General features: G+C 43.7%; 1 protein-coding gene across 1 annotated transcript in view; it reads left to right on the forward strand.

Annotated features, from left to right (window-relative positions):
* Positions 1-20,628, forward strand: part of LOC105098588 (rho GTPase-activating protein 20-like) — a 62,738-nt gene extending 42,110 nt beyond the window's left edge. The window contains exons 7-14 of the mRNA XM_064480284.1: positions 271-337; positions 2,702-2,890; positions 9,996-10,171; positions 11,541-11,702; positions 13,270-13,379; positions 16,019-16,208; positions 17,382-17,496; positions 18,667-20,628. Of these exons, the coding sequence (XP_064336354.1) occupies positions 271-337; positions 2,702-2,890; positions 9,996-10,171; positions 11,541-11,702; positions 13,270-13,379; positions 16,019-16,208; positions 17,382-17,496; positions 18,667-20,513 (2,856 nt within the window). The 3' untranslated portion in view covers positions 20,514-20,628. The remainder of the gene's footprint in view (positions 1-270; positions 338-2,701; positions 2,891-9,995; positions 10,172-11,540; positions 11,703-13,269; positions 13,380-16,018; positions 16,209-17,381; positions 17,497-18,666) is intronic.
* The last annotated feature ends 3,712 nt before the right edge of the window (positions 20,629-24,340 follow it).

Below are 24,340 nucleotides of genomic sequence, written 5' to 3' on the forward strand. Positions count from 1 at the left end.
TAATACTGAGAGCCTGATTCCACTGAAGTTCATGGATCCCTCGTCATCACTAGGGGAAAAGGCCAAGATTTTGAATCATCTGTTAGGGGTTAGAGGAGAGATGGGTTGTAGGAATCAGCATTGCCACCTTCAAAAACCATATCACCCCCATGAACCATGAAAGCATTTATAGTGGCCCTATGTTTTTGCAAAACATAGAAATGCCAAAAAATATGTCTTTGTTCAGTTACCAGGTGTGAGAGGATGATTGTTAATTCTTTTATCTCCAAGGGCTCTGAGAAAGAGTACAAATTATGGGTGAATTCCAGCAAAGAGGAGGCACCATACCCACTTATTGGTAAGTTTCTGTGAAACTATAAGATGGATTGTGTTTTAGTTATAGTTCTAAATGTCTCAGAGAGTTGGTCATACAGTCCTAAATTTAAATACTATTAAATAATAAATCCCATGTAATATTCATTTATTCATTTAATAAATACATATATCAAGTATGTCCTATGTGCAGATAAATGATAGCTCTTCAAGTAACCAGTGGTGTAGAGGGGAAGAGAAATGTAAATTTTCCTTTCTTTTTTTTTTTTCACTTTACAAATAGACCTATTTTTGTCAAACCTTTTAAAAATTTCTTTCTAAGAGAAAGCAAGATGTGCTGGAATCCCATTTTCCCTGTATATTTATTTTTCATATTGAGTTCTTGAATCTCCTTTCCTTTTCCTGCTGTTTGCCTCTATAGAAAACCTTCTATGATCCAGTCATGCCTCTTAATCTATCAGTGAGTATTTAACACCTGCCCTGTACCCAAATCTTTGCTAGGCATCAAAAAAGAAAATGAAATTAAACCATTTAGATTCCTAAAAATCTTTATTGACTTATTTAGCAATAGGTACTACCCTACCAACTAACTACTTTGCTATTTCTCTAGCCAAACTTCCCAGCACCTGTTTTGAGGAATTACTGGAAAATAGGTCACATCTCACCTTATTTAAATCATTTAGCTATAAAAATATTTCTTGATCAGTGAAGTCCTTCAGTATAGTTAATGGAAATAGGGCAATTAAAATAAGGGACAGCATCTGTAGCAAATCTTGAGATGATGACATTGATGATGATGACGATTTCTGTTAATGATTTTTAAATGCTTGCTATCTGCCTAGCATTATGCAAAGCATATCGCACGAGTTATCTCATGTCATCCTTTCATTTACCTGTGAGATCACTACAGTGTAATTCAGGTTTCAAGTGATCCGAATAACCCAAATCCAAACTTTTCTATGAAATGTATATTCTCAGCTTTAAAGCAAGCCATCATGCACATAGCTGAGGACAAAATATTCCATTCATTTCCAGTTTATTTCTTAATGTTGTCATTTGTGTAAAAGTCAATGAGCAACAATTAAAGCTGTTTTGAAAAGTCAAATAAATACTTAAAATAGTTGTTTTAATAAAATATATTAATTTAATTAAAACTATGTAGATAGTAACTCTCAGGCTTAAAACAACATGAAGCTTCATTTCTAACTCACTAAAAAAAAAAAAAAGGATATGGGACATGGTTGTTACTTAGCAGCAATTCTCCATTGTATATTTTACTGCACCTTGCAAATTTCAGTTGTGGATTAGCTACTGGTTATTTTGGTAAATCAATTTTGTTTTATTGCTGTCATAGAAGTCTTTTTTTATTTTTCTGCCTTAGTCCCTGAAAGTTGCTGTAGTACTTAATATCAATGAAACATTGACACTATATGCCTATGCAAGATGAAAAGGAAAAGTTCACTGAATTAGATTCAGTGATAAGTCTGGAATGGAAGAGACCTTACTCTCTGTACTTAAAAAGTAAACAAATCTACAGCCCAATGGTACTTAAGAATTGAGAAAATGAAATTACTCAGTGTACTAAAGATCAAAAACTGATATTTCAGTCAGGTGTCCAGGGTTTAGTTTTTCTAGTTAGAAAACTCCTTTTTGAATCTTGTTTTTGTGTCTCTCATACCCTGCAGTCTTCCTTCTAACTATTGCCTGTGAATAACGGCCTCAGAGTGGCATGGTGGGAGGGAAGCGTAAGTCAGACAAGCCAGCCCTTGAGTAACTCTAATTGTTTCTATAACTAATAAAGAGTATAAAATGTCTTCTTTCAGGTAGATATCTTGTATTGAATAATAGTAATAATAGTGATCTTTGAAATATATAGTTATTTGCCCTTTGTATTTAAATACTATTAACCACTAAATTTTCTTATTTGATCCTTATAATACTGTGTGATGGGTAGGATAAATATTTTAAATCATAAACTTAAGGCTGAGAGAGGTCAAGGATTTGCTGAAGATTTACAGAGGTAGGTAGTGTCAAAGGAGAAACTAGAATGCCTTTCAGTATTCTCAGATGTGAACATAGGAAAAGTCAACAGGATGCAACTCACAAACTAACCTGTGCATTCCCAAACAAGATATTCTTTAAAGACTTTTTTCTCTTTGTTTCTTCTCTGTACCCCCCCAAAAAAAAACTACTTTGGTGGGGCCACCTGCATTACACAGTGGTCTCCAACTGTAAGAGTGTGCATGGCGATTGCTCAGTCAACAAAAGGATTCTTTATACCAAAAGTCCCAGGAGCAAATTGCAGGACATTCCAGTCTGTAGCACACATGCTCATACTGACACAGTGCCAGTCAGCCTAAAGTCTACATTTAGATTTTTCTCTGTGTAGGACATGAATTCCCCTATGGGATTGAAATGAGTCACCTTCGAGACAAGGCACTCCTGACGCAGGGGTCAAAGGACTTCCCCACACCTTCAAACCTCCAAGAGTCCTTCTTCATGGAACAGCTGCCCCAAGAGAAGCAGTGTCACTTCATCTTGAAGCCCAGCCGGCTGGCTGTGGCCCAACAACTGGGTGGTGAGTTTTCTCTTTCATGAGAGCCTTTTTTTAGCAAAACTTTTCACTCCTGAAAACAAAGTTTTCAAAGTTCTTTGCCTTTATACAGGCAAAGACCCAAACTTCCAGCCAGATGAGGTATTTTTTTTCTTTTGAGTTTTCTAAGTGTTTTGAAGGGAAAGATGTAGCTTTAGAAGATGGGTTTATAAATCAGCGGTAGGGGTGACTGATGGGTAATCAGTAGCTGGTTGTGGTACGGTCTGTTCTTTCTTTCTTCACTGTCCTTCCCCCTTTAGCTTTATGCCCACTGCAGAGTCAAAGGCACCAGGCAATGCGGCAGGTGCTTCAATGCCTTCTTTGTACTGTAATGCATTGCATTGTGTGTTCCCCCTAAATGATCATATTATTAAAAGAAGGCCGTCCGTGATGGGTGTCAGGAGATGCTGGTGCCCTACCTGGATCCTGGTACTGATAATCATGTGAAGATGAAGGTAATTTCCACAGAAATCTCTCCTTAGTCTGCTAAGCTAATCTGAATTCCCTGGGAACATAGCCATCTGTTACCCTCCCCATAATAAAGACTCCAGAGTGATAAAAAGTGGTGTTCAACGTAGGAGGACCATCATTAATTACCCTAACCTGTGTTTGAGCTTTAAACCCTCAGTCTGAAAGTAAGATTGTATACAAATGAAAGCAAATGTGTCAGACCAAAAAGTGTGAGGTGGGGGTGGGGGGATAGCAGAAAATTGATGCTGAATTTTTGGAGCTGCTTTTGTAAACCTGAACAAACTGGGATGCCCCATGGACAGTGGCCACTGTTTTATGCTCATCCCCCGACACATGCATGTCCAGCCCCATCTCTTTCGGTTGATGACCTAGCCTCAAACTTTATACTTTATTGAAATCACTGGTCAGGACTCCTTCATCTTGCCAACACCAGCTATAAAAAACTTACCCTGCATTTGCACCTGTTTCCCACAGAGTTAAAGTGAGTTTTTGAACTCTAAGGCCCTCTACCCACGTCTTTGGGGTGCTATGGAGATATTACAGTTTTCCATCCCCTGAAACGTGAGCTCCATGAAGGCAGAGAGCTGAGTCTGTTTTGTTCACTGCTATGTTTTCAGCACCTGAAACAGTGTCTGCATATATAAATTGAACTCAATAAATATTTGTTGAATGAATTATTTTATTGACAGGTCTGTTGCTGGTACTCATTGAAGACACAAAGGGAATGTCACCTTTATAACTAAGCTGAGGAAAATGGTGTTTTACTCTTCTATCTTTATACCCATGTTGTTCAAAATGATATCTCTGGGTCCCTTGTCAGTAAAATAAATTTATTTTAACTGACTTGACCAAAACAATCAGGGGTCAAGAATCCTAAGAGTTTTACCCAACTTTGTCAACAGCTTGCTTAATTAGACTGTAGGCATCCTCTGTGTGTTAGTCCTCTGCTTCTCTCTGCTGGAAGTAGGATGATATTGGTTGCAGCTGTAGGATGATTCACACTAAGGGAATGGAGTGACTACAGACCCATGGTGGCAACCTACATGTGAAACTAAAAATTTAACAAGTGAACCAGTTTTGTATTTTTTTAATACGCAAGATTTTGATGAACAGCTGCTTTGGAAACCACTGACTTAGACCAGGGCTCAATAGACTTTTTCTGTAAAGGGCCAGGTAGTAAAATTTGCAGATCAAGAGACAGAATTGACATTATTACACAGGTACTTAAATAACAAGAGGAAAAACAAATTTTCACAAATTTTTTATCGATGACATTTGATATGTAGTAATAGAGTACAATTTTGTGTAGTACAGATCTGCTAATGAGAGGAATAGGATTGTTTTGGGGGAATAACATTTGGCTTAATTGAAGTGCAAAGTTAGTATTCCAATTATCACCATTGGATGGAAAGTGTTCTGATCTGTAGTGAGGTTTTGTGTATTTCATCATCTTTGAAAATACCTTTTCACACAAGTAGGTGCTGCCAAATACTGACATACCACGCTACAAGCGTACAATTTTAATTGAGCATATTTCTCTCTTCAGAGACATTTGTAGAATTTTGTTAGATCCTTCTTTTGATATTTGCCTTTTGGCGTGTCATTTCATTGCAGATTAATCACTTCCAATTGAAAGTTAGGTAGAAGTGAAAGGCTTTTGAAACATGAAATTCCCCTTTGCACAGGTCAATTGCACAGTTAAAGGATTTTCAAATATAGAAGTATCCTTTGCACTTACATTGAGGTAGGTAAATACTGCTAGACATGTAGTTTGAGCTCAGAAAATATATCCGCTACAATTTTTTTATGAGAATGGAGATCTTGCTTCTTGTTTTGACTTTAGACGGCAAGAAAAGTGTGAAAGTAGCTTGACATTACTTGTTCACTAAATGTCATTAAATGTCAAAGTAGTGTTTTTGTTTCCTTTAGATAAATACCCAGCAGTGGAATTGCTGTGTCATATGGTTGTACTATTTTTACTTTTTGGAGAAACCCCCATGCTGTTTCCCATAGCGTCTGCCCCAAGTTGCATTCCCACCAATAGTGCGTGAGGGTCCCGTTTCTCCACATCCTCACCAACACTTGTCATTTGTGTCCTGTTGATAATAGCCATTCTCACAGGTGTGAGTTTCTATCTCATTGTGGTTTTGATTTGCATTTCCCTGAGAATTAGTGATGTTGAGCATCTTTTCACGTGCCTGGTTGCCAACTTTATATGTTTTTTGGAAAAAGTCTCTTCAAATCCTCTGCCTATTTTTAATAGGGTTGTTTGTTTTTTTGCTGTTGAGTTATATGAGTTCTTTATATATTTTAGATGTTAACCCCTCATCAGATATGTGATTTGCAAATACTTTCTCCCATCACCTTATTGAAGTAGGTTGATTTTTCATTTTGTTCATGGGTTCCTTTGCTGTGCAGAAGCTTTTTAGTTTGATGTACTCCTTCATTTTTTCTTTTGTTGTTTTTCATTTTTGGTGTCAAATGCAAAAAAAAAAAATCATTGCTAAGACCAGTGTCAAGTAATTTACCCCCATGTTTCCTTCTAGGAGTTTTATGATTTCAGGTCTTATATTCACGTCTGATCCATTTTGAATTAATTTTTGTGTATGGTGTGGTCCAGTTTCATTTTTCACTTACTGCTCTCCAATTTTTCCACTAGAACAAATCATAATAAAATTTATATGGAATCACAAAAGACCTAGAATTGCCAAAGCATTACTAAAGAAAAAGAAGGAGGCTGGATGAATAACCCTCCCAGGCTTCAGACAACACTACAGAGCTACAGTAATTGAAACAGCATGGTATTGGCACACAAACAGACATCTGGATCAGTGGAACAGAATAGAGAGCCCAGAAATGAACCCACATCACTTTTGAAGAGACTGTCCTTTCCCCGTTGTATATTCCGGGGGGTATCCCAGCGGCCCTGCCCCTCAGACCAGTGCCTTAAAATTAGGAAATGAGTCTCTTTAACATGAAGTCAGTGATTTGGAAAGAATTGCTTCTGCTCTGAGCCCTGGGGTGGGTAGTGTGCACACGAGTGCTTTAAGAACTGTTCCCCAGTCCGCCACGGCCCACAGGTCTCCTGGGCATGAGCTCTCTTGGCCTTCAAAGTGAGATGTTTTAGGGGTTTGTCTCACAGGTGCCAGACCTTAAAAGTTGGGGTACAAACCTTTCACTCCTTCTGGAGAAGGTCCGGGTTTTGAGGAGATTTTAAGTTCCCTCCCAACTGTGGGTTGTTGCACTAGGGGTGGGGTTTATGGTGAGATTGTCTCAGCCTTTTCTAGCCACTTCCCTCTCATTTTCCCAATGTGACAGTCTCTCTGCCAGTTTTTAGGTTTTTTTCCAGAGAAAACTGTCGCATAGGTAGCTGTAGATACGGTGTATGCATGGGAGGAGGTGAGTTCAGGGTCTTCCTATGTCACCATCTTGCTAAAATCTCTCATTAAAGGGTTTTTTGTTGTGATTATTCTTTAACAATCTATGAGGACAAACTTCTGAGAATTATACTTTTTAATATTCAGCTCCCTAATTGAAGCGTGGAGAAACGCTGGCTTGGACCTTGTCAGGGCTCTCTGGGCCGCTAGGCCTTCCTGAACTCCACCAGCCCTGCATTTACATCTCCCTTACAGTTTTTATAGCAATTGCATGTCTTTTCATCAGTCTTTGACATTTGGAAAGTAAGAGCTGTGCATTAAAGTTCTACAAGAAAGTAAACTTTAGTGAGATTCTTTTCTCTCAATCCCAGAGGGAACGTGAGCTCTGAAATTGAATGTTGTACGTTGTAAAAGACATGGCTGCAGCTGAAAGTATTTGTAATAAAGTTCAGGACTCAGTTTCTGCTTTATCCTCTGTCTGCACGCATAGGATAGCTGGGTATATAACTTTATGATAGAGCATTCTTCCTAAGAAGTGTATGAAAGCTAAAAAAAAAATCAAATAAATCTGATAGTTTAGAAATAATGAAACCAGATTAAATGTGAGGAAACTAGACTGAGTACAACTACTCATCATATGTCAACATATATACTCAACAAACATTTGCACAGATTGGCTTTGCTGGCACACAGGAGACCCCTCCTGGATTTAAGAATGGGTTCAGTTTCCTTTCCTGTTCTTTAAGATGGTACGAGTTGGGAATGTCAGGACAGGAAGAAAGTTCTTTAGTTAAGCAGAGTCTGGGATTCCTTCCTGTCCGCACACTTCCCGAAGGCTGTTAAACAAGTGGAGAATGGATGTGGGGAGGAGGTCCTCTTTCTGGGGAGGAGATTGGTGTCTTGGCAGCTCTGTTCGAGGCTGCTATGGACCTATGCCCTGGGCAAAGTAATGCTTTTCAAACATTATCCTACTTAATTCTCTCAGTGAGGCTGTGAGCTATGGGCGGTGTTCTCGTTTTAAAGTGAAGAAGCAGGATAAGTAACTTGCACAAATATCTGAAGCGGGAGTCTAGCTGGGCTCCTGACTCCTGAAACAAAGACCTCTACACCTGGGTGTATGAGCATTTATGATGCACTTCCTGTATCCTGAGGAAGCCAGGGGTGGATGATGGTCTAGATGCTGTTCAGTAAAATGTTTCCTATTTGATTATCTTCCCATGACGTGGCTTTTTTAGTATTTGGTTTATGTTGGTTATGCTGAGGAAATAAACAGTATGAAACACTTGCTTGAAATGAGCACTGGGCACTGCCGACCGTGCCCCACCGCCCCCCAGGAATCGTCTCCTTGGTGCCCTGCCCCACGAGATAGTCCCCTTTGTGTCCCTCCACCCCAGGAATCATCTCCTCGGTGCCCCACCCCACCCCCCGGAATAGTCTCCTTTGGTGTCCCCCCCCGGAATTGTCTCCTCGGTGCCCCCCCAACATCGTCCCCTTCGTGCCCCATGGTCAGAGAGAGCTGAGGGGTAAAGCACCATCTTTGGCAGCATGGTTGGGTGTCAGGGCCTCACAGCCAGAGCGTGATGACCAGTTTCATGCACTGTCCCTGGTGAAAAATGTAGTCAGACTCTATGTGGGTGCCACCTGGGGGCCCGTTCGCCTCAAGAGCTGTTTTGCATCTGCCCCACGCAGCGCAGGCTTCGGGGGTCAGCCAGAGGCTTGGGCAGAATTCATGCCCATTAGTTGGGTTGGGGCTCCCACTAGTCTGCTCCTTCCTGGGGTTCCCCCTTCACCATCCAGCTGCTGTGGTCATCTCCAACTCCATTCTCTACAGTTTTTTCAAACCAACAAGAGGACAGGTCTCTCTCCAAACTTTAGTCACCCCTGCCACCCTGGGTCCTGTGCTCATGGAAGAAGCTGTAAAAATGGGAACCTCACCCAGCGCCATGCCATTCCCTTCTTCCAGGTGTCAAACTGTTGCCTTCACTCTGTGCCTTCCTTTGGTCACTCTTTAGTGTCTCCAGGTCGGCTCTTACATATTTAAGTGTTGTCTGGAGTTTATAGCTGTTACCTGTGTGTATTTGTTTAGGCCAGGAGGTGTAGGTGGCAGAAAGATCAAAAAGGACCCTAAAGAGCTGTCTTTTTAGGTATCAGATCCTGTGCAGATTCATCCATTTTTGTCTTAAAATTAGATGCAGATGACATCAGAACTGTTTTAGAACTATGATCTCACAAAACCGTGATTCACTGCTGACCTTTCTCCTGCCTGTTTTGTTCCTGCTGTCTTTTTTCACCTATATGTCTGCTCAGTTCAGTTACTGTTCGAGAATGATTTATTGAGTACTTACTAGACATGAGGGATGATGCTGGATCTTCTATCTGTTGAAATCGTGTTGATTCAAAATTCACATCCAATGCAGGTGCCTGCAGGACCGCTCCCTCTCTCCCAAAGGGGAGACAGATGTGCTTCATGGTTCTTCTGAATGCCTCTGGTGCCTTGTTCCTCCCTTAGGACATTTTATTTATTAATATACTTGCTGTCCCCCCACCACCCATCACCAATCTTGTCCCCCCATAAGATTATAAACTTTACCATGGCAAGGGCGAGTCTCACTCATGTTTTCATCCATCCATGCTGCCTTGAACATACTTTTTAAAGTCAGGAACCAAAAAGATACATGAAAAGTCTTCAGTTGGAGAGAAAAGGGGGGAATGCAGAGCATTAGCTTCCTGCCTCTGTGCTCGACAGCAGAGTGGGGCATCAGGCAGCAGAGAGCTCTTGTTCTCAGAGAGCACCTTCATAGCGATGCCTCCTCCCCTTCCCCCTTGTCTTCTTCCTCTTCTTTTCCTCCTCCTCCTCCTCGTCCTTCTCCCCTCCCCCCTCTCCTTCTCTCTCCTTTTCCTCCTCCTTCTTCCTTTCTTTTTCTCATTATTGAGTTGTGGTCTAATTTGATCTTCAGCTTTTTTGTTCACTTAGTTTCCTCTTTAAAATGGCCTGTGTGTTGGTATGAAATGCTTTGTGCTGTAAGTTCAGTAAAGGGGGAGCCCTTCTTTGACCTTTGAAAATTTGGTTCCAGAATTCAAGTACATAGACCAGTGACGTCCCCAAAATGGGGGGGAGAATAACCCAAGCGTTTAATGTTTCCTTACCTTATAAAATGCTGAGCATACTATAAAATGGAAACTATAGAAATAAGATTACATGAATTAAATTAGGTTTACTAATAATCTCACTTCTTCCTTAGATTCAGGTCAGAAGACATTTAAAAGAAGATCTGTCATTAACTGGGCCTTCTGGCGGGGCTCGAGCACCCACCTGGACAACCAGCCCATGTCACCAACGTCTCCAAAGCCGGGACAACTCTTTGGAGTGTCTTTGCCAGATATCTGTGAGAACGACAATCTACCCAAACCTCTCTTGGTAAGTCTCGTTTTGGTCTGTAACACTTAACAGGAAAGGAGAGCTCTGGAGGGAAACTCTACCCCAAATGGAAAAATTGTGGACACTCATGGCTTTGGCTGAGAACCTTTATTATTACTTCAAAGAATACAAATCTTGACTAAACTATTGCAGCATAATAAGGCAGATGTGATGGGGAGGGATGGTCTCGTCTGCTGGCGGCAGGAAGGAGCAGCGCGAACCTGCTCAGATCAACTAGAGTCTGTCTGCTCCATGGACGGAGAGCGCACTTTATCTGCACGTTCCTCTCACATCCTTTCTTGAACCCTGTGTTGTTCAGAACATGACTCTTTCAGTCACCTTAGCAGCAGGGACTAAACCTCATACTTCTTATTAGTGTTCTAAGCGTTTAGGCATGCAGATACATCCTCTGGCATTTAGTTACCTTTTGTATGTAGAACAGATCAGGTGAAAGCCACTGAGTGTGCATGGTCTTCAGTGAAGGTAGTAAATGAACCCTGTCAAGCAGCAGTTATTGAGTGTCCGGTACCCTCCAGGCACCGTCCCAGATGCCTGGCACTTCATGCTCTGCTGTGGGGCTGTGAGTACCAGACACATTCTAGCCACTTCATCGCTGGTCCTTCACAACAGAGTTAGAAGGTAGTTATCACCATCGTCACCGTCACCATCACCATCTCCATCATTCCTACTTCACAAATTAAAGCCCCACTCCCCCCAAAAACCCCTCAAGTTTACTGAAAGTCACACACAGCAAGTCTGAGCCATAACTAGGTCTCAGGTCCTGTGGGTTGCATGTCTCCGGCACCCACTCTCTTCCTCCTCGGCAAGCGTAGGACACGCAGCTGGAAAGGAAGCAAAATGAAAGACTGATTGGAATAGAATGGGACAGAGAAAGCTTCCTGGAGGCGATGATTTTGGAGGCTGATTTTAAAAGAAGGCAACACAGGAAGTAGGATGAAGTGTAAAGTCACATGAAAAGCAAGACAAGCAAGTGGAGGATGAGTTTGGCAAGAACATTTCCATGTCTGGGGACAAGATTTCATGTTAGAGAACAGTGGGCAAAGAATAGTGAGACAGGAGAGAGACGAGGTAACAGGTACCTTGAAGTGACTACTGGATCGCTGAAAAATGACAGTCGCATGAAAGCAAGTGTTGAAATGTAGCAAGAACAAATGGGAGAAAGTAGATTTAGAGACACACACACATACAAAGTGGCTTTAATCCACTGGCAGCCCATCCAGCCCCAGCCCTTCAGTGCCTCCCGCTGGGCCGCCCCGGCCCCTGGCAGCCGGGGAGGGCAGCGGTGTGTTCTCCGGCTCCTTCTGCCTCAAGTGCCATTTTGATTTTTGTTTCCTTTGCTTCCCCATAGGATATGCTTTTCTTCCTTAATCAGAAAGGACCCCTCACAAAAGGGATCTTCAGACAGTCGGCCAACATGAAATCCTGCAGAGAGCTGAGAGAGAAACTGAATTCCGGAGTTGAAGTACAGCTAGACTGTGAATCGGCTTTCGTGATAGCCTCTGTCTTAAAGGTGGGAACGCACACCCTTTGTCCCCCCAGTAGTGGAGCTCTGGGGGGAGACAGCTGGTCTCCCTCATTATAACGCTATCCCCATCTGTGAAGAACCATCATACTTAGAGTCTCACAGCCAATTAGCTACGTGGTAAAAGTATTTGTAGCAGAAATACTTGTGGCAAAGATGTCTATGGCAAATAGGTTTACTTTTAAATTATTTTAGAGCCTCAGCTATAGTTAGCTGGCCTTCCCTTGTCCCTCACTAATATTTGGCCATAGCACATACAGCGACATTTCAGTAATGACCCCCTGCTATGACTGCAACTGTGCTTGGCGTTGAGTGTACGCAGTGAAAGGCAAGGGTCTGGTCTGGTCCTGCCCTGAAGGAGCTCGTAGGCTCGTGGGAGACATGCTCACCTCATCAGCTGACTGCAGCACCGAGGCCCAAGGCTTCCATGTAGTCACAGAAACACGACATGTACGTCACAAGTTGTGTGTCGCCTTTGGTAAAGCACATATGTAAGCCTGCTATTTGATTTTCCAGCAAGAATTAAAATTACTCCATTGCACACCTGTCTCCATGTTGTAAGCAGGAACTTGCAAGAGGGTGGTCAGCCATGGGTCCAGTGCTTAGACATGGAATTGGGTTTTCTCTGCCTGAAGTTTCCTAAGGTGGAGATCAGACTTCGCAAGCTTGGCTTGTTAGGACCGTGCCAAAAGCAACAGAGAGTGCTGGCCTAGAAAGGAAAGGAACATAGGACCAGGACCAAAGTGTGTTTACTTTTAAGCTTTTTTATAAACAAATGTCAAACAACAAATTCCCTTGGTCAGATCCTACTTGTGTCATAGTCTGGTTTCACCACACCCGGCCCCACAAGTGCTCTCAGCAGGAGTCTCAAAGGCCGGGAAGGATAATACCAGGGACATGTTATTTAATATACATTAGGGATGAGGGTGCTGCCCCAGGCTCCCAGAGCCCAGCCATAGCCTGGAATGCCTTCTCCCCTCCTATGAAGAATACAGGGAGAAACTCCAGACACCTCTGGATGGAATTAGTCACCAATGCTGCTGGAATCTAAAGTTCTAAATTACCAGGGACTTTGTTTTATTTACTACCCTGTTCCTGGCACCTCAAACAGTGCCTGGCAAAGATGAGTAAATATGTGTAGAATGACTGGATGACTGACTACCACATTGTGAATCTCACAGATACCTTCATGCATTTCTTTTAACTAGTGATTTGAGAGAGAGAGAGAGAAAAAAAAAAAGATTAGGATGGTTTGCCAGACTCTGCCATGTTACACTAGTTTGCTAAGATGTATGCAAACAGGAGGTTTCAGTCCAAACAGGTTGTCCTTTATCTTTCCCACTGTAGTCTAGACCCCAATTTCCCTCTGGTTTTTTGTTAGGAAAAAATTCAAAGCATATTTTTCTGTGTATGCACATCATTGGAGGGCTGGCACAGAGCTCTGTGTGTTCCAAAGAAGGGAGGAATGAATTTTCCAATAAAGTGCCTTCTTTCTAATTTCTCCAATACAAATTAGTAGAATAACAATTTAAAAAAAATTTTCCCTCTATGTAAGGATTTTCTACGACATATTCCTGGAAGCGTGTTTTCATCAGATCTCTATGATCATTGGGTCTGTGTAATGGACGAAGGAAATGATGAGGAGAAAATAAATGCAGTTCAAAGGTAATTATTCCAATTTGGTCATTTCTCAAAAATACTTTAAAAAAACTTATATTTTATAAGCTTGTCTGTTAATGTAATAATAACTGTCAAAGTCATATCCATAGGGGCCAGTTTAAAAATAGATTTATGCTAGCAGCTGTTGTTATTATTGGTTTTTTTCCTAATCTTATTAATATGGAATACTTGACCATTGTACACCTTCTGTATATTCTAATCTGATAGGCACTGAAACCCATTAGACTAATAGCTAATACTGTAGACACAATCTACAATTTATGACCTTAATTTTGGTAAATATTTAACTAACCAGATGATTCCTTATACACTTCATTTAGCAGCTGAATTCATACAGAGAAAATTCCTTCCCCTCAAGGAACTCACAGTCTAGTAGAAATAGACAGATAAAACCCAGAATTCCAGTGTGTTGCAGTCAGTGCCGTGACAGGGGTATGTGGAGAAGGGGACGTGAGGACAGTCCAGAGAGACAGTCAACTCATTGAAAGTGTCAAGGGAAAAGGGAGTTGCAAAGCCTCAGCCTGATCACAGAGAATGCATGGTCTGTCCTCATGGAAAGGGAAGTTGCGAGCAGAACCCAGCACCCCCATTCCTGAGTATTTCCCACATCATAAGAGAATAGGAAAGAAGTGTCCATTAATGAAAAGCAATACTTGCGTTTCTGTGAAACCCAAGAATCCCAGTATCATTTATTTGCAAATGCTTGTTTAGTGCAGTGTTATCTTGAGCAACTTTCAAATGTAAATCATTATCTACACACAGCTACTGATGGTGTAATTGTTGAAGACACCAGACTCAGAGCCATGTACAAAATGCTGTCTCTGCTTTCATGACAGCTTGTTGGGAACTGTTCAGAGACAGGGAACCTGAGATTCTGTATGTTGTTGCTCACTGTCTAAAACTTTATATTCTAGAGCTATTAAAGGATGATTTTTAAAAGGTCAAAATTATGGCTTTCATATAAATATACACACATGAAAGAAATTTTATTTAAAACATGAATTAATAAAGAGAACTACTAAGACGTTACTGCCGCCGGTTCAGAGAAGACGGTTAACTACCACAAGTTATAATAGTTGAATCAGAAATGCTGAAATGAATTTATAAATATATAAAAAAAACTGGCTTTTTCTGCTGGGACATGAGGCAGTGCAAATAAATCACGTGTCTCTTCACCAGAGAGAATTTTCAGGTCTATGGACAAGTATTATGTGTGTTGCTGTCAATGTGCTACAGTTTACAGAGGTGTAAAATAACTCAAAGGCTCAGGGCCCCCACAGAATCTGACACCCCAAAAGAGCACGCTAGGCAAGGCCTTACTTTCCACTGAATACATTCAGTAATCTTTTGGCCCGTTGTAATCTGTCATAATTTGTCCCTAGAAAACCACACTCATTGTCAGTCTGTGGTGCTGAAGAAGCACCTCTCTGCAACAAGAGTCAGATTACCTGATTTTCTTCCCCAGGTTGTGATACAGGAAAACGGGGCACGAGAGGAGGGCTGTGTCCCAGGTCTCACTTGAGTCCCTGGGATGCACCCTGCCAAGTGAGGGTCGTTGGCTTCACGCAGGAAAGAATTCAAGAGCAAGCCCTAGTTGAGTAAAAGTAGATTTGTTTAGAGAGATGTACACTCTGTAGACAGAGTGCAGGCCATCTCAGAACGCAGGAGAAGGGCAGAGGGGAGCAGGTTGGGTGCTTTGTTTAAAGAAGAAGCAGACACACAGTCCATAGACAGAGTGCCGGGCATCTCGGAAGGTGAGGGAGCAAGGAGGCCACGAGGCGCGGTGTTGCGAGTTTTTATATGCTAACAAGTGAGAGGATTACTCCAACTGCTTTGAGAAAGGGGGCGGGGATCCCCAGGAATTGGGCCACCACCCTCTCCTTGACTTTCACGGTCAGCCTTGGAGCTGTCATGGCACCTGTGGGTGTGCCGTTCGTGGTGCTAGTACATTACAGTGTGTGTGAGGGAGCTCAGGGTCCGCTGGAGGTCAGATCCCCTTCCATCCTGGTCCTCAAGGTCCATCGGAAGTTGACTTTTCCTCCACCTTGGTGCTAACTGCTGTGTCATTCCTTTAATGGCTGTGTCCTGCCCCCTTCCCTCCTGTCTCAGTTGCAGATTCTTGTTGGAAAAAAGCAACAACCATGAATATATGTGTGTATATATATATATGTATTCTGGATGGTAGTAAATGATGGTGAAGGATAATTTAAAAATCCCTTATCAAGTACAAAATCGGAACAGTAGGAAATATACTGTTATAAGCTTGACTGACGTGTGAAAGTGGTGCCACTGAGATAAAGAGACATGGGACAGAACTGACCTTAGAAGCTGGTGGAGCAGAGTGTAAGCTCTCAGGATGGAACTGGGAGTCTTTGTGGCTGAGGCTTGAAAGGTTCTAATCCAGAGACAGAATATACAAAATAAATGAATAACCCCCCTGAGTCTTACTCTCTCCCCTCTATAAGACAGTCCTCGCTCCGCACGTACCGTATAAGCTGACACTCCAGCATATCTGAACTGTGTTTCTGTCTGTGTGATTCCCCATGAAAAGTGAAGAAAGGTTGCCCTGTCTACAAGTTTTCCACAAAATGTCTTGCTTAAAGAGCACTTTTGTCTGTCTTTAGGCTATTAGACCAGCTCCCAAGAGCTAACGTTATTCTGCTAAAGCATCTTTTTGGGTTATTGCACAAGATTGAACAGCACAACTCATCGAATCAGATGAATGCATTTAACTTAGCAGTGTGCATCTCTCCAAGTGTCCTTTGGCCTCCTACTTCCTCCAGCCCTGAACTAGAAAGTGAATTTACAAAAAAGGTAATAAAGTTTTTCATTTTTCTGCCCTGGGGGACTGAGTCCCCGTTTTGAACCTAAAGTTTGGGGTATTAATTCTGAAAGACATGTTCTTAAGTACATCTTTTTATAAGTCTGAGTTCATCGACTATTCTGTCCTCTCCTGGTAGACTGCAGAAAGGTGATTTCTTAAGTAAAGAAAGTGATAGTAATTGGGTTACTTCTGTTTTCCCTTTAAGGAGGCAAAACAGCTATGACTGACTGAAACCACAGAGGAATAAGAGCAGATGATAAGATTTTAAAAAGAAACAAAATACTTTGAAATTGAACAGGTGCAGGTGGAAATCTCAGCCCTCCGCACTTGCCAGATGTACAATCTAGGGCAGAATTAGTTACACTGATCCACAGTTTCCTCACCTAACACAGTGGAGGTGGGGATGGTACCTCGCTCACTCAGTACTTACTTGAAATCACACTCCTGCAGTACCTAGTGGTTAGTACAGGGACGGGGTACTGATTCCTCTTCCTCCCAACGTTCCGCCTGTTCCTTTGCCTCAGCTATTGGGGCAAGAAGACTATGTAAATGTTCCAGTTTATCTCAGTGGAGGCACAGCGCTCTCCAGTGAGCTCTTCTCCAAGCATCTCCAGTTCTGGCTCCTCAGGGAGGGAAATGCATAGGAAGAGGCTGGTCAGGCAAAATGTACGCTTTTCTCTCCAGCTGTCTCTCTCCTTCACAGTAAATCCACAGAGGATGCCCACCTCCCACACTTATGACACCTGCCTTTTACATAAGAAACATATTTTATAAGTCTTTATCTAATGATGCTTCATGAATTTTAATAAGAAAGTATATTTCTTCATCCCAAATGCCCTGTACAGAGAATACTTAAAATTACCCTAATTTTAAAGACAGGACCATTAGTATCAAAATGTTAGCATTAAACCAAGGCCACAAATAATAACTTTAAGCCACTGGTTAAAATCAATTTCTATACTCAAACTACTCTTGAAAGTATCGTGTTTTTTTAGGGGAAACAGTTCTGTTTAGTTTTCAAGGAGATAGGAACTTTGAATTTTTCTCAGGATTCTTTTTTTTTTTTTTTTTTTTCGGTTTGAACCAGGATTCATACAGGAAGTGTGATTTATAGGTGCACTATGTGAAAAGTAGCCCTTCATTTTTATTCCTTTTTTGTACAGGTTTCTCTGCTTATACAATTTCTGATTGAAAATTGCTGTAGAATATTTGGAGAAGAAATCACTTCCCTTCTGGAAGCAGTTTCAGTGACATGTGATACGAAAGAGAAAGCCTCAGGTATTGTGAATAATGGGGTTGTTTCTGTTCGTGAGAAATAGACACACATGTGAAGGTCAGCGAGGGCACTGGTTACCCTGCAGCCCAGAGCAGCTCAGGTGAAGGGGCCTCTCGCCTGGGTCAGGGGCCGAGGGCTCCTGCCCCTTCCTTACAAGGCTTGCTCGTAGGTCAGGCTGTGTTAACACTGTGGTCGGGTTACCAAGTGTATAAGACAAGGTTCCCAAACTCCAAGAAGTTGTTAGTGGCAGAATTTTAACTTTTTTTTAAAATAAACCTTACAAGGATATACAATAGAACAATTAACAGACTTACAATATAATATATTGTTATAACATATTGTTACAACATCTTACAATATTACAGAACTGCTGTGGTTGAAACTGGAGTAGGAGACCCAGATGCAGGCCTGGTCTGGTTCCTCCTCATCTTCCTCTCCGAGGTCCCTGACACCTCTCAGAAATCCAGCGCCCTGCAAAACGCTTGAGAAAACAGCTAGCTTCATGGGGCGGGGCAGGGTGTGTGGGGCTTGAAGACATTCAGCCTTCCAGAATATGAATGCCTGCACCACCAATTCTTGGTTATCTTTGAACAATTATTCTGTGCCACCATAACATTAGTATCTTCTCCTGTAATTGTGGGAAACCATAACATCTAACTGGTATTATTGCCGTAAAGAATAAACAAGGTAATAGATATTAAAGAACTTTGTCAAAGGGAAATTGATAAGGTTGGTAAATGGTTTCACTGAGGCTAACAGAATTAATTAGGTATACCTGCCAGCTAATCCATTTAATAAAAGACAGGGTCTTATTCAGAACCTGGGTATATCTGCATTAATTTATTCGTTTTTTTTTTTTTTTTTTTACCATTTCTTGGTATTATGACATGTGTTCATTGTTTTGAGGAAGTCTTACTTAAAGAAAGCCTATTTCTTCAGGGACTGAGGTAAATCTAGTATACCCCAAAAATTTACTTTTAATTTCTGCACTAACAACTAGAAAGATTGTGAAAGATGCTTTCTTTCTTGGGAGTAGGAATTTGAAAAATCTGCATGAAAACAGAATTAAACTAAACATCATAGTTGTTTAGTTGTTTTTTTGTTTTTTTTTTTAAGGCAGCGTGTATTTGAGGCAAGTGCAAATGTTAATCACGGTTTGATTTTTTTGGCAGATATCTCCTGCTTCCAGTTGAATGACTCCTCCTATGACAGCCTGGAAAATGAGCTGAACAAAGAAGTCGATGCTCCGTGCAGTGACTTAGTAAAGAAACTCGGTCCAGGCAGCAGAAGCATGGACTCCGTGTTAACCCTCATTGACTATGACCTCGAGCAGCCTGAGGTGGAAGGCGTTTTAACCTTGAGTGACTTTGACTTAGACCGTCCTAAAGATGAAGACATCCACGTGGAACAGCCCGGTGAGCCCGCGCCGGTGGCCATGGCAGCAGTGCACAGAAAGGCCTCACTGCAGGACCAGGCCAGTGCCCCCTCTGGCACGAGCACCCCCATCTACCTGTCCACAGCTACAGAAGATGCTCCAAAAACCCCGAGGCAACAGCGGCACTGCTCAGAGCCCAGCATCGGCTACCTGGGTTCAAAGATTTCCTTTCTCAGGGCGTTTTATCAGAAAAGGATACGCAGGGCCAGCTGTGATGCTATTCTCCTGAAAAAAGATGAGAACCATCTGAGTCAGAATCCACCCCTCCAGGAAGAGGGTAAGACAGGTTTTAAAACGAGTTTAGTCACAGGTACTGATGTCAAGAAAAATACCACTGATAAAAATCATAAGAAGAAAATCTTTTGTGATAGCGAAGGAAATCATGTAAAGCTTTTTCCTAAATCCAAGCCAGTGACCATTTCTTACAGCTGCCTGTCCTCACATGATTGTCCCAGGAACCAGCCCTTCACTGCGGACACGGCTGGGTACTCCCCACCATGCACAGCAGAGCCCCTCAAGGGCTCAAGGGGGCAGCGGCGCTGCTCAGAGCCCAGCACTGATGACCAGCACTGCAAACTGACCTATCTCAGGGGACTTTATTCAAAAAAGCAGCAGCACAACGCAAGCTGTGACACCAGTCTCTTGCATGGAGAGGAGGATTATCTCAAGAGGCACAAGTCTTTGCAGATGGAGGGACAAAAGCTTATCAATCAGAGCTTGGTCATGGGGATCGAGGTTGGCAAGAGTGGTGCCACAAACCAGAACACTGAGAAGGTCTTCCCCCCAAGATTAAATATTTGCCCGAGGAGTAGCTATTCCAGCTTGTCCTCCCCAGACACGTCCCCATCTGGCTCATCAGTGAGCTCCCAAGACAGCGCTTTTCCTCAGATTTCTGAACAGTCAGTGTTTACACCCACTGAAACATCCTCTCCAGTAGATTGCACTTTTCAAGCTCAAGGAAAACAGGAAGAGCTTTCTTCTGACTTTAGCAGTTCCAGCCTCATTTCTGGAATTCCCAGTCCCTCATCAGGGCAGGCCAGCAGCCACCTGGCTCATACAAAAAAGGACAGCCTAGAGGGGCATTCACAAATGCGTTCTGTAAGTCTTCACCCCAGCACATGGTTGAGAAATGGTATAGCCAGTTTGAAAAATTGGTCCCTCAAAAAGAAGGCAAGGGCACCAAGACCAGAAGACAATAAAACAGGTTCTCTAAAAGCACCCACAGAGCCACCTCCACTTGCTTCTGGCATTCCAGGAACCAGCGCACTGCAAGAGAGACAGACACACATTCCCCAAAGGGCAGCTGAAGGACTTGGAGCCGTGCAAACAGCCCAGTGCTGTAGTTCTTACCCCAGCCAGGACTTGGAGAAGGACGGTAGCTCTCCATCCAGCCTGGCGGAAGATGGACTTGAGCTTTGTATGAAGTCCCCTGAGGAAGGAGAGAAGGATGAGCAGTGTTCTGGTACTCTGCCTCTAGAAGGATCCTCTCCCAGCTCTTTGACAGTGGACGACGTGTCCAGCCCAGACTCAGGGCCAACAGTGGTTTCTGATGCTGAGGACACGCACGTAACCAAAGACATTTAACCACAATCAGAATCTAATATCTGCAAGGACAGAAACCGGGCTGCTAATAACATAAAGATAATAATTACTATGACACCTGTGTATAGAATAACCAAGACAGGTAGCATCAAGGTTATCACTGCTGATACTTAGGACAACAAAAGAATCCTCTTTATTGAGACTATTTGGCAAAAAGTTGAGACTAAAAGATTTTATCACCTAACTGTTTGGGAGGCTTTTCCTTATTAGAGCATGGATTGATCCTATCATGCATTTTAAGAGATCCAAGCAGAGGGCTAAAGAAGAATCATCTTCTCTAGAGGAAACATACCTTAGATGACATTAAGAAGGCAAGGATATCAAAAGCAAAGAATAAAAACCATGGACAGAGGGGGAAGTCTGCAAAGAAACCATCCACATTACATGAAATGTTTTTAATAAGTAAACAAGAAAAATACCACCAATCAAAGCATTAAGAAGGAAAGCATGTCAGATGATCAAGGAAATCACATCAGACTTTTCCCTGAAACCAAGCGAGTGGCCAGTTCTGAGACATCTCATAGTCAATCACATGCCCTCACAGACTCATTTCAGCTAGAGTGGAAAAAACTCAAGGGATTTGAGCCATGAGTACCAAGACATCATAGTTTTTGTTGGTCAATTCTTTTTTCCATTAGTGTTTCACTGCTCTGCAAGGCCCCGGACACAGCTGTGGGGAGAAAGAAGGAAATGGGTGTTCATTTCAGTGTTCTTTCTAGAGGTGCCTGAGCCAGGAACATTCTCCAGAAATTCACTTTTCCCTCCTAGGAGGTGCCCTCTTGACGGCATTCGCTGTCTGGGTGAGCAGGAAGAGTCTGCAACAACAGTCATTCCTTTGTTACATGGTCATCATTGCCAACAGGTGATCAAAGCAAGACCCCACATTGCTGAAATGTTTTTCTGCAGCCTTGCCTATAGGATTAATCAGTAAGAAAAAAAATTGCTGATAAATTCTCCCTTTTCCGATGGCCATTTAAAGCTAAGAGAGCAGTTTTGACGGCTGGCAGGTTGTAAACAGTCACAAAACAAAAGAGCCACCACAGTCGCTGTCGGGCCTTCTTTCAAACAGTCCTCGACGTTGGATTTTCTCACCGACAGAACTTTTTACATCTTTTTCTCCCAAATGATTCATGGGGTATACCCCATTGGTTAATTCCACTGGGGCATGCACCGCAGTGTACACCCCATTGGTTTATTCCACTGGGGAATGCACTGCTGTGCAGACCCCACTGGTCTATTCCACTGGGGCATGCACCGCGGTGTAGACCCCATTGGTTTATTCCACTGCGGCATGCACCACGGTTTAGACCCCATTGGTTTATTCCACTGCGGCATGCACCGCGATGTAGAACCCATTGGTTTATTCCACTGGGGCATGCACCGCGGTGTAGACCCCATTGGTTTATTCCACTGGGGCATGCACCGCAGTGCAGTCCCCATAGGTTTATTCCACTGGGGCATGCACCGTGGTGTAGACCCCATTGGTTTATTCCACTGGGGCATGCACCGCGGTGTATTCCCCATTGGTTTACTCCTCTGGGGCATGCACCGTGGTGTAATACCCATTGGTTTACTCCACTGGGGCATGCACCGTGGTGTAGACCCCAATGGTTTACTCCACTGGGGCATGCACCGCGGTGTAGTCCCCATTGGTTTACTCCACTGGGGCATGCACCGTGGTGTAATCCCCATTGGTTTACTCCACTGGGGCATGCACCGTGGTGTAGACCCCATTGGTTTACTCCACTGGGGCATGCACCGCGGTGTAGTCCCCATTGGTTTACTCCACTGGGGCATGCACCGCGGTGTAGACCCCATTGGTTTACTCCTTGGGGCATGCACCGCGGTGTAGTCCCCATTGGTTTACTCCACTGGGGCATGCACCGCTGTATAGTCCCCATTGGTTTATTCCACTGGGGCATGCACCGTGGTATACACCGCCCATTGGTTTATTCCACTGGGGCATGCACCACGGTGTAGTCCCCATTGGTTTATTCCACTGGGGCATGCACCGCGGTGTAATCCCCATTGGTTTATTCCACTGGGGCATGCACCGCGGAGTAGACCCCATTCGTTTATTCCACTGGGGCAAGCACCACGGTGTATTCCCCATTGGTTTACTCCACTGGGGCATGCACCGCGGTGTAGACCGCAATGGTTTACTCCACTGGGGCATGCACCACGGTGTAGTCCCCATTGGTTTATTCCACTGGGGCATGCACCGCGGTGTAAGTCCCCATTGGTTTATTCCACTGGGGCATGCACCGCGGTGTATTCCCCATTGGTTTACTCCAATGGGGCATGCACCGCGGTGTAGACCGCATTGGTTTACTCCACTGGGGCATGCACCGCGGTGTAGACCGCATTGGTTTACTCCACTGGGGCATGCACCGCGGTGTAGACCGCATTGGTTTATTCCACTGGGGCATGCACCGCGGTGTAGTCCCAATTGGTTTATTCCACTGGGGCATGCAACACGGTGTAGTCCCCATTGGTTTATTCCACTGGGGCATGCACCGCGGTGTATTCCCCAATGGTTTATTCCACTGGGGCATGCACTGCGGTGTATTCCCCAATGGTTTATTCCACTGGGGCATGCACCGCGGTGTAGACCCCATTGGTTTATTCCACTGGGGCATGCACCGCAGTGCAGTCCCCAAAGGTTTATTCCACTGGGGCATGCACCGTGGTGTAGACCCCATTGGTTTATTCCACTGGGGCATGCACCGCGGTGTATTCCCCATTGGTTTACTCCTCTGGGGCATGCACCGTGGTGTAATACCCATTGGTTTACTCCACTGGGGCATGCACCGTGGTGTAGACCCCATTGGTTTACTCCACTGGGGCATGCACCGTGGTGTAGTCCCCATTGGTTTACTCCACTGGGGCATGCACCGTGGTGTAATCCCCATTGGTTTACTCCACTGGGGCATGCACCGTGGTGTAGACCCCATTGGTTTACTCCACTGGGGCATGCACCGCGGTGTAGTCCCCATTGGTTTACTCCACTGGGGCATGCACCGCGGTGTAGACCCCATTGGTTTACTCCTTGGGGCATGCACCGCGGTGTAGTCCCCATTGGTTTACTCCACTGGGGCATGCACCGCTGTATAGTCCCCATTGGTTTATTCCACTGGGGCATGCACCGTGGTATACACCGCCCATTGGTTTATTCCACTGCGGCATGAACCACGGTGTAGTCCCCATTGGTTTATTCCACTGGGGCATGCACCGCGGTGTAATCCCCATTGGTTTATTCCACTGGGGCATGCACCACGGAGTAGACCCCATTCGTTTATTCCACTGGGGCAAGCACCACGGTGTATTCCCCATTGGTTTACTCCATTGGGGCATGCACCGCGGTGTAGACCGCAATGGTTTACTCCACTGGGGCATGCACCACGGTGTAGTCCCCATTGGTTTATTCCACTGGGGCATGCACCGCGGTGTAAGTCCCCATTGGTTTATTCCACTGGGGCATGCACCGCGGTGTATTCCCCATTGGTTTACTCCAATGGGGCATGCACCGCGGTGTAGACCGCATTGGTTTACTCCACTGGGGCATGCACCGCGGTGTAGACCGCATTGGTTTATTCCACTGGGGCATGCACCGCGGTGTAGTCCCAATTGGTTTATTCCACTGGGGCATGCAACACGGTGTAGTCCCCATTGGTTTATTCCACTGGGGCATGCACCGCGGTGAATTCTCCATTGGTTTATTCCACTGGGACATGCACCGCGGTGTATTCCCCATTGGTTTACTCCACTGGGGAATGCACCGCGGTGTAGACCGCATTGGTTTACTCCAC

This window comes from Camelus dromedarius, chromosome 28, assembly GCF_036321535.1.
Source record: "Camelus dromedarius isolate mCamDro1 chromosome 28, mCamDro1.pat, whole genome shotgun sequence".
NCBI classification, from domain to species: Eukaryota; Metazoa; Chordata; class Mammalia; order Artiodactyla; family Camelidae; genus Camelus; species Camelus dromedarius.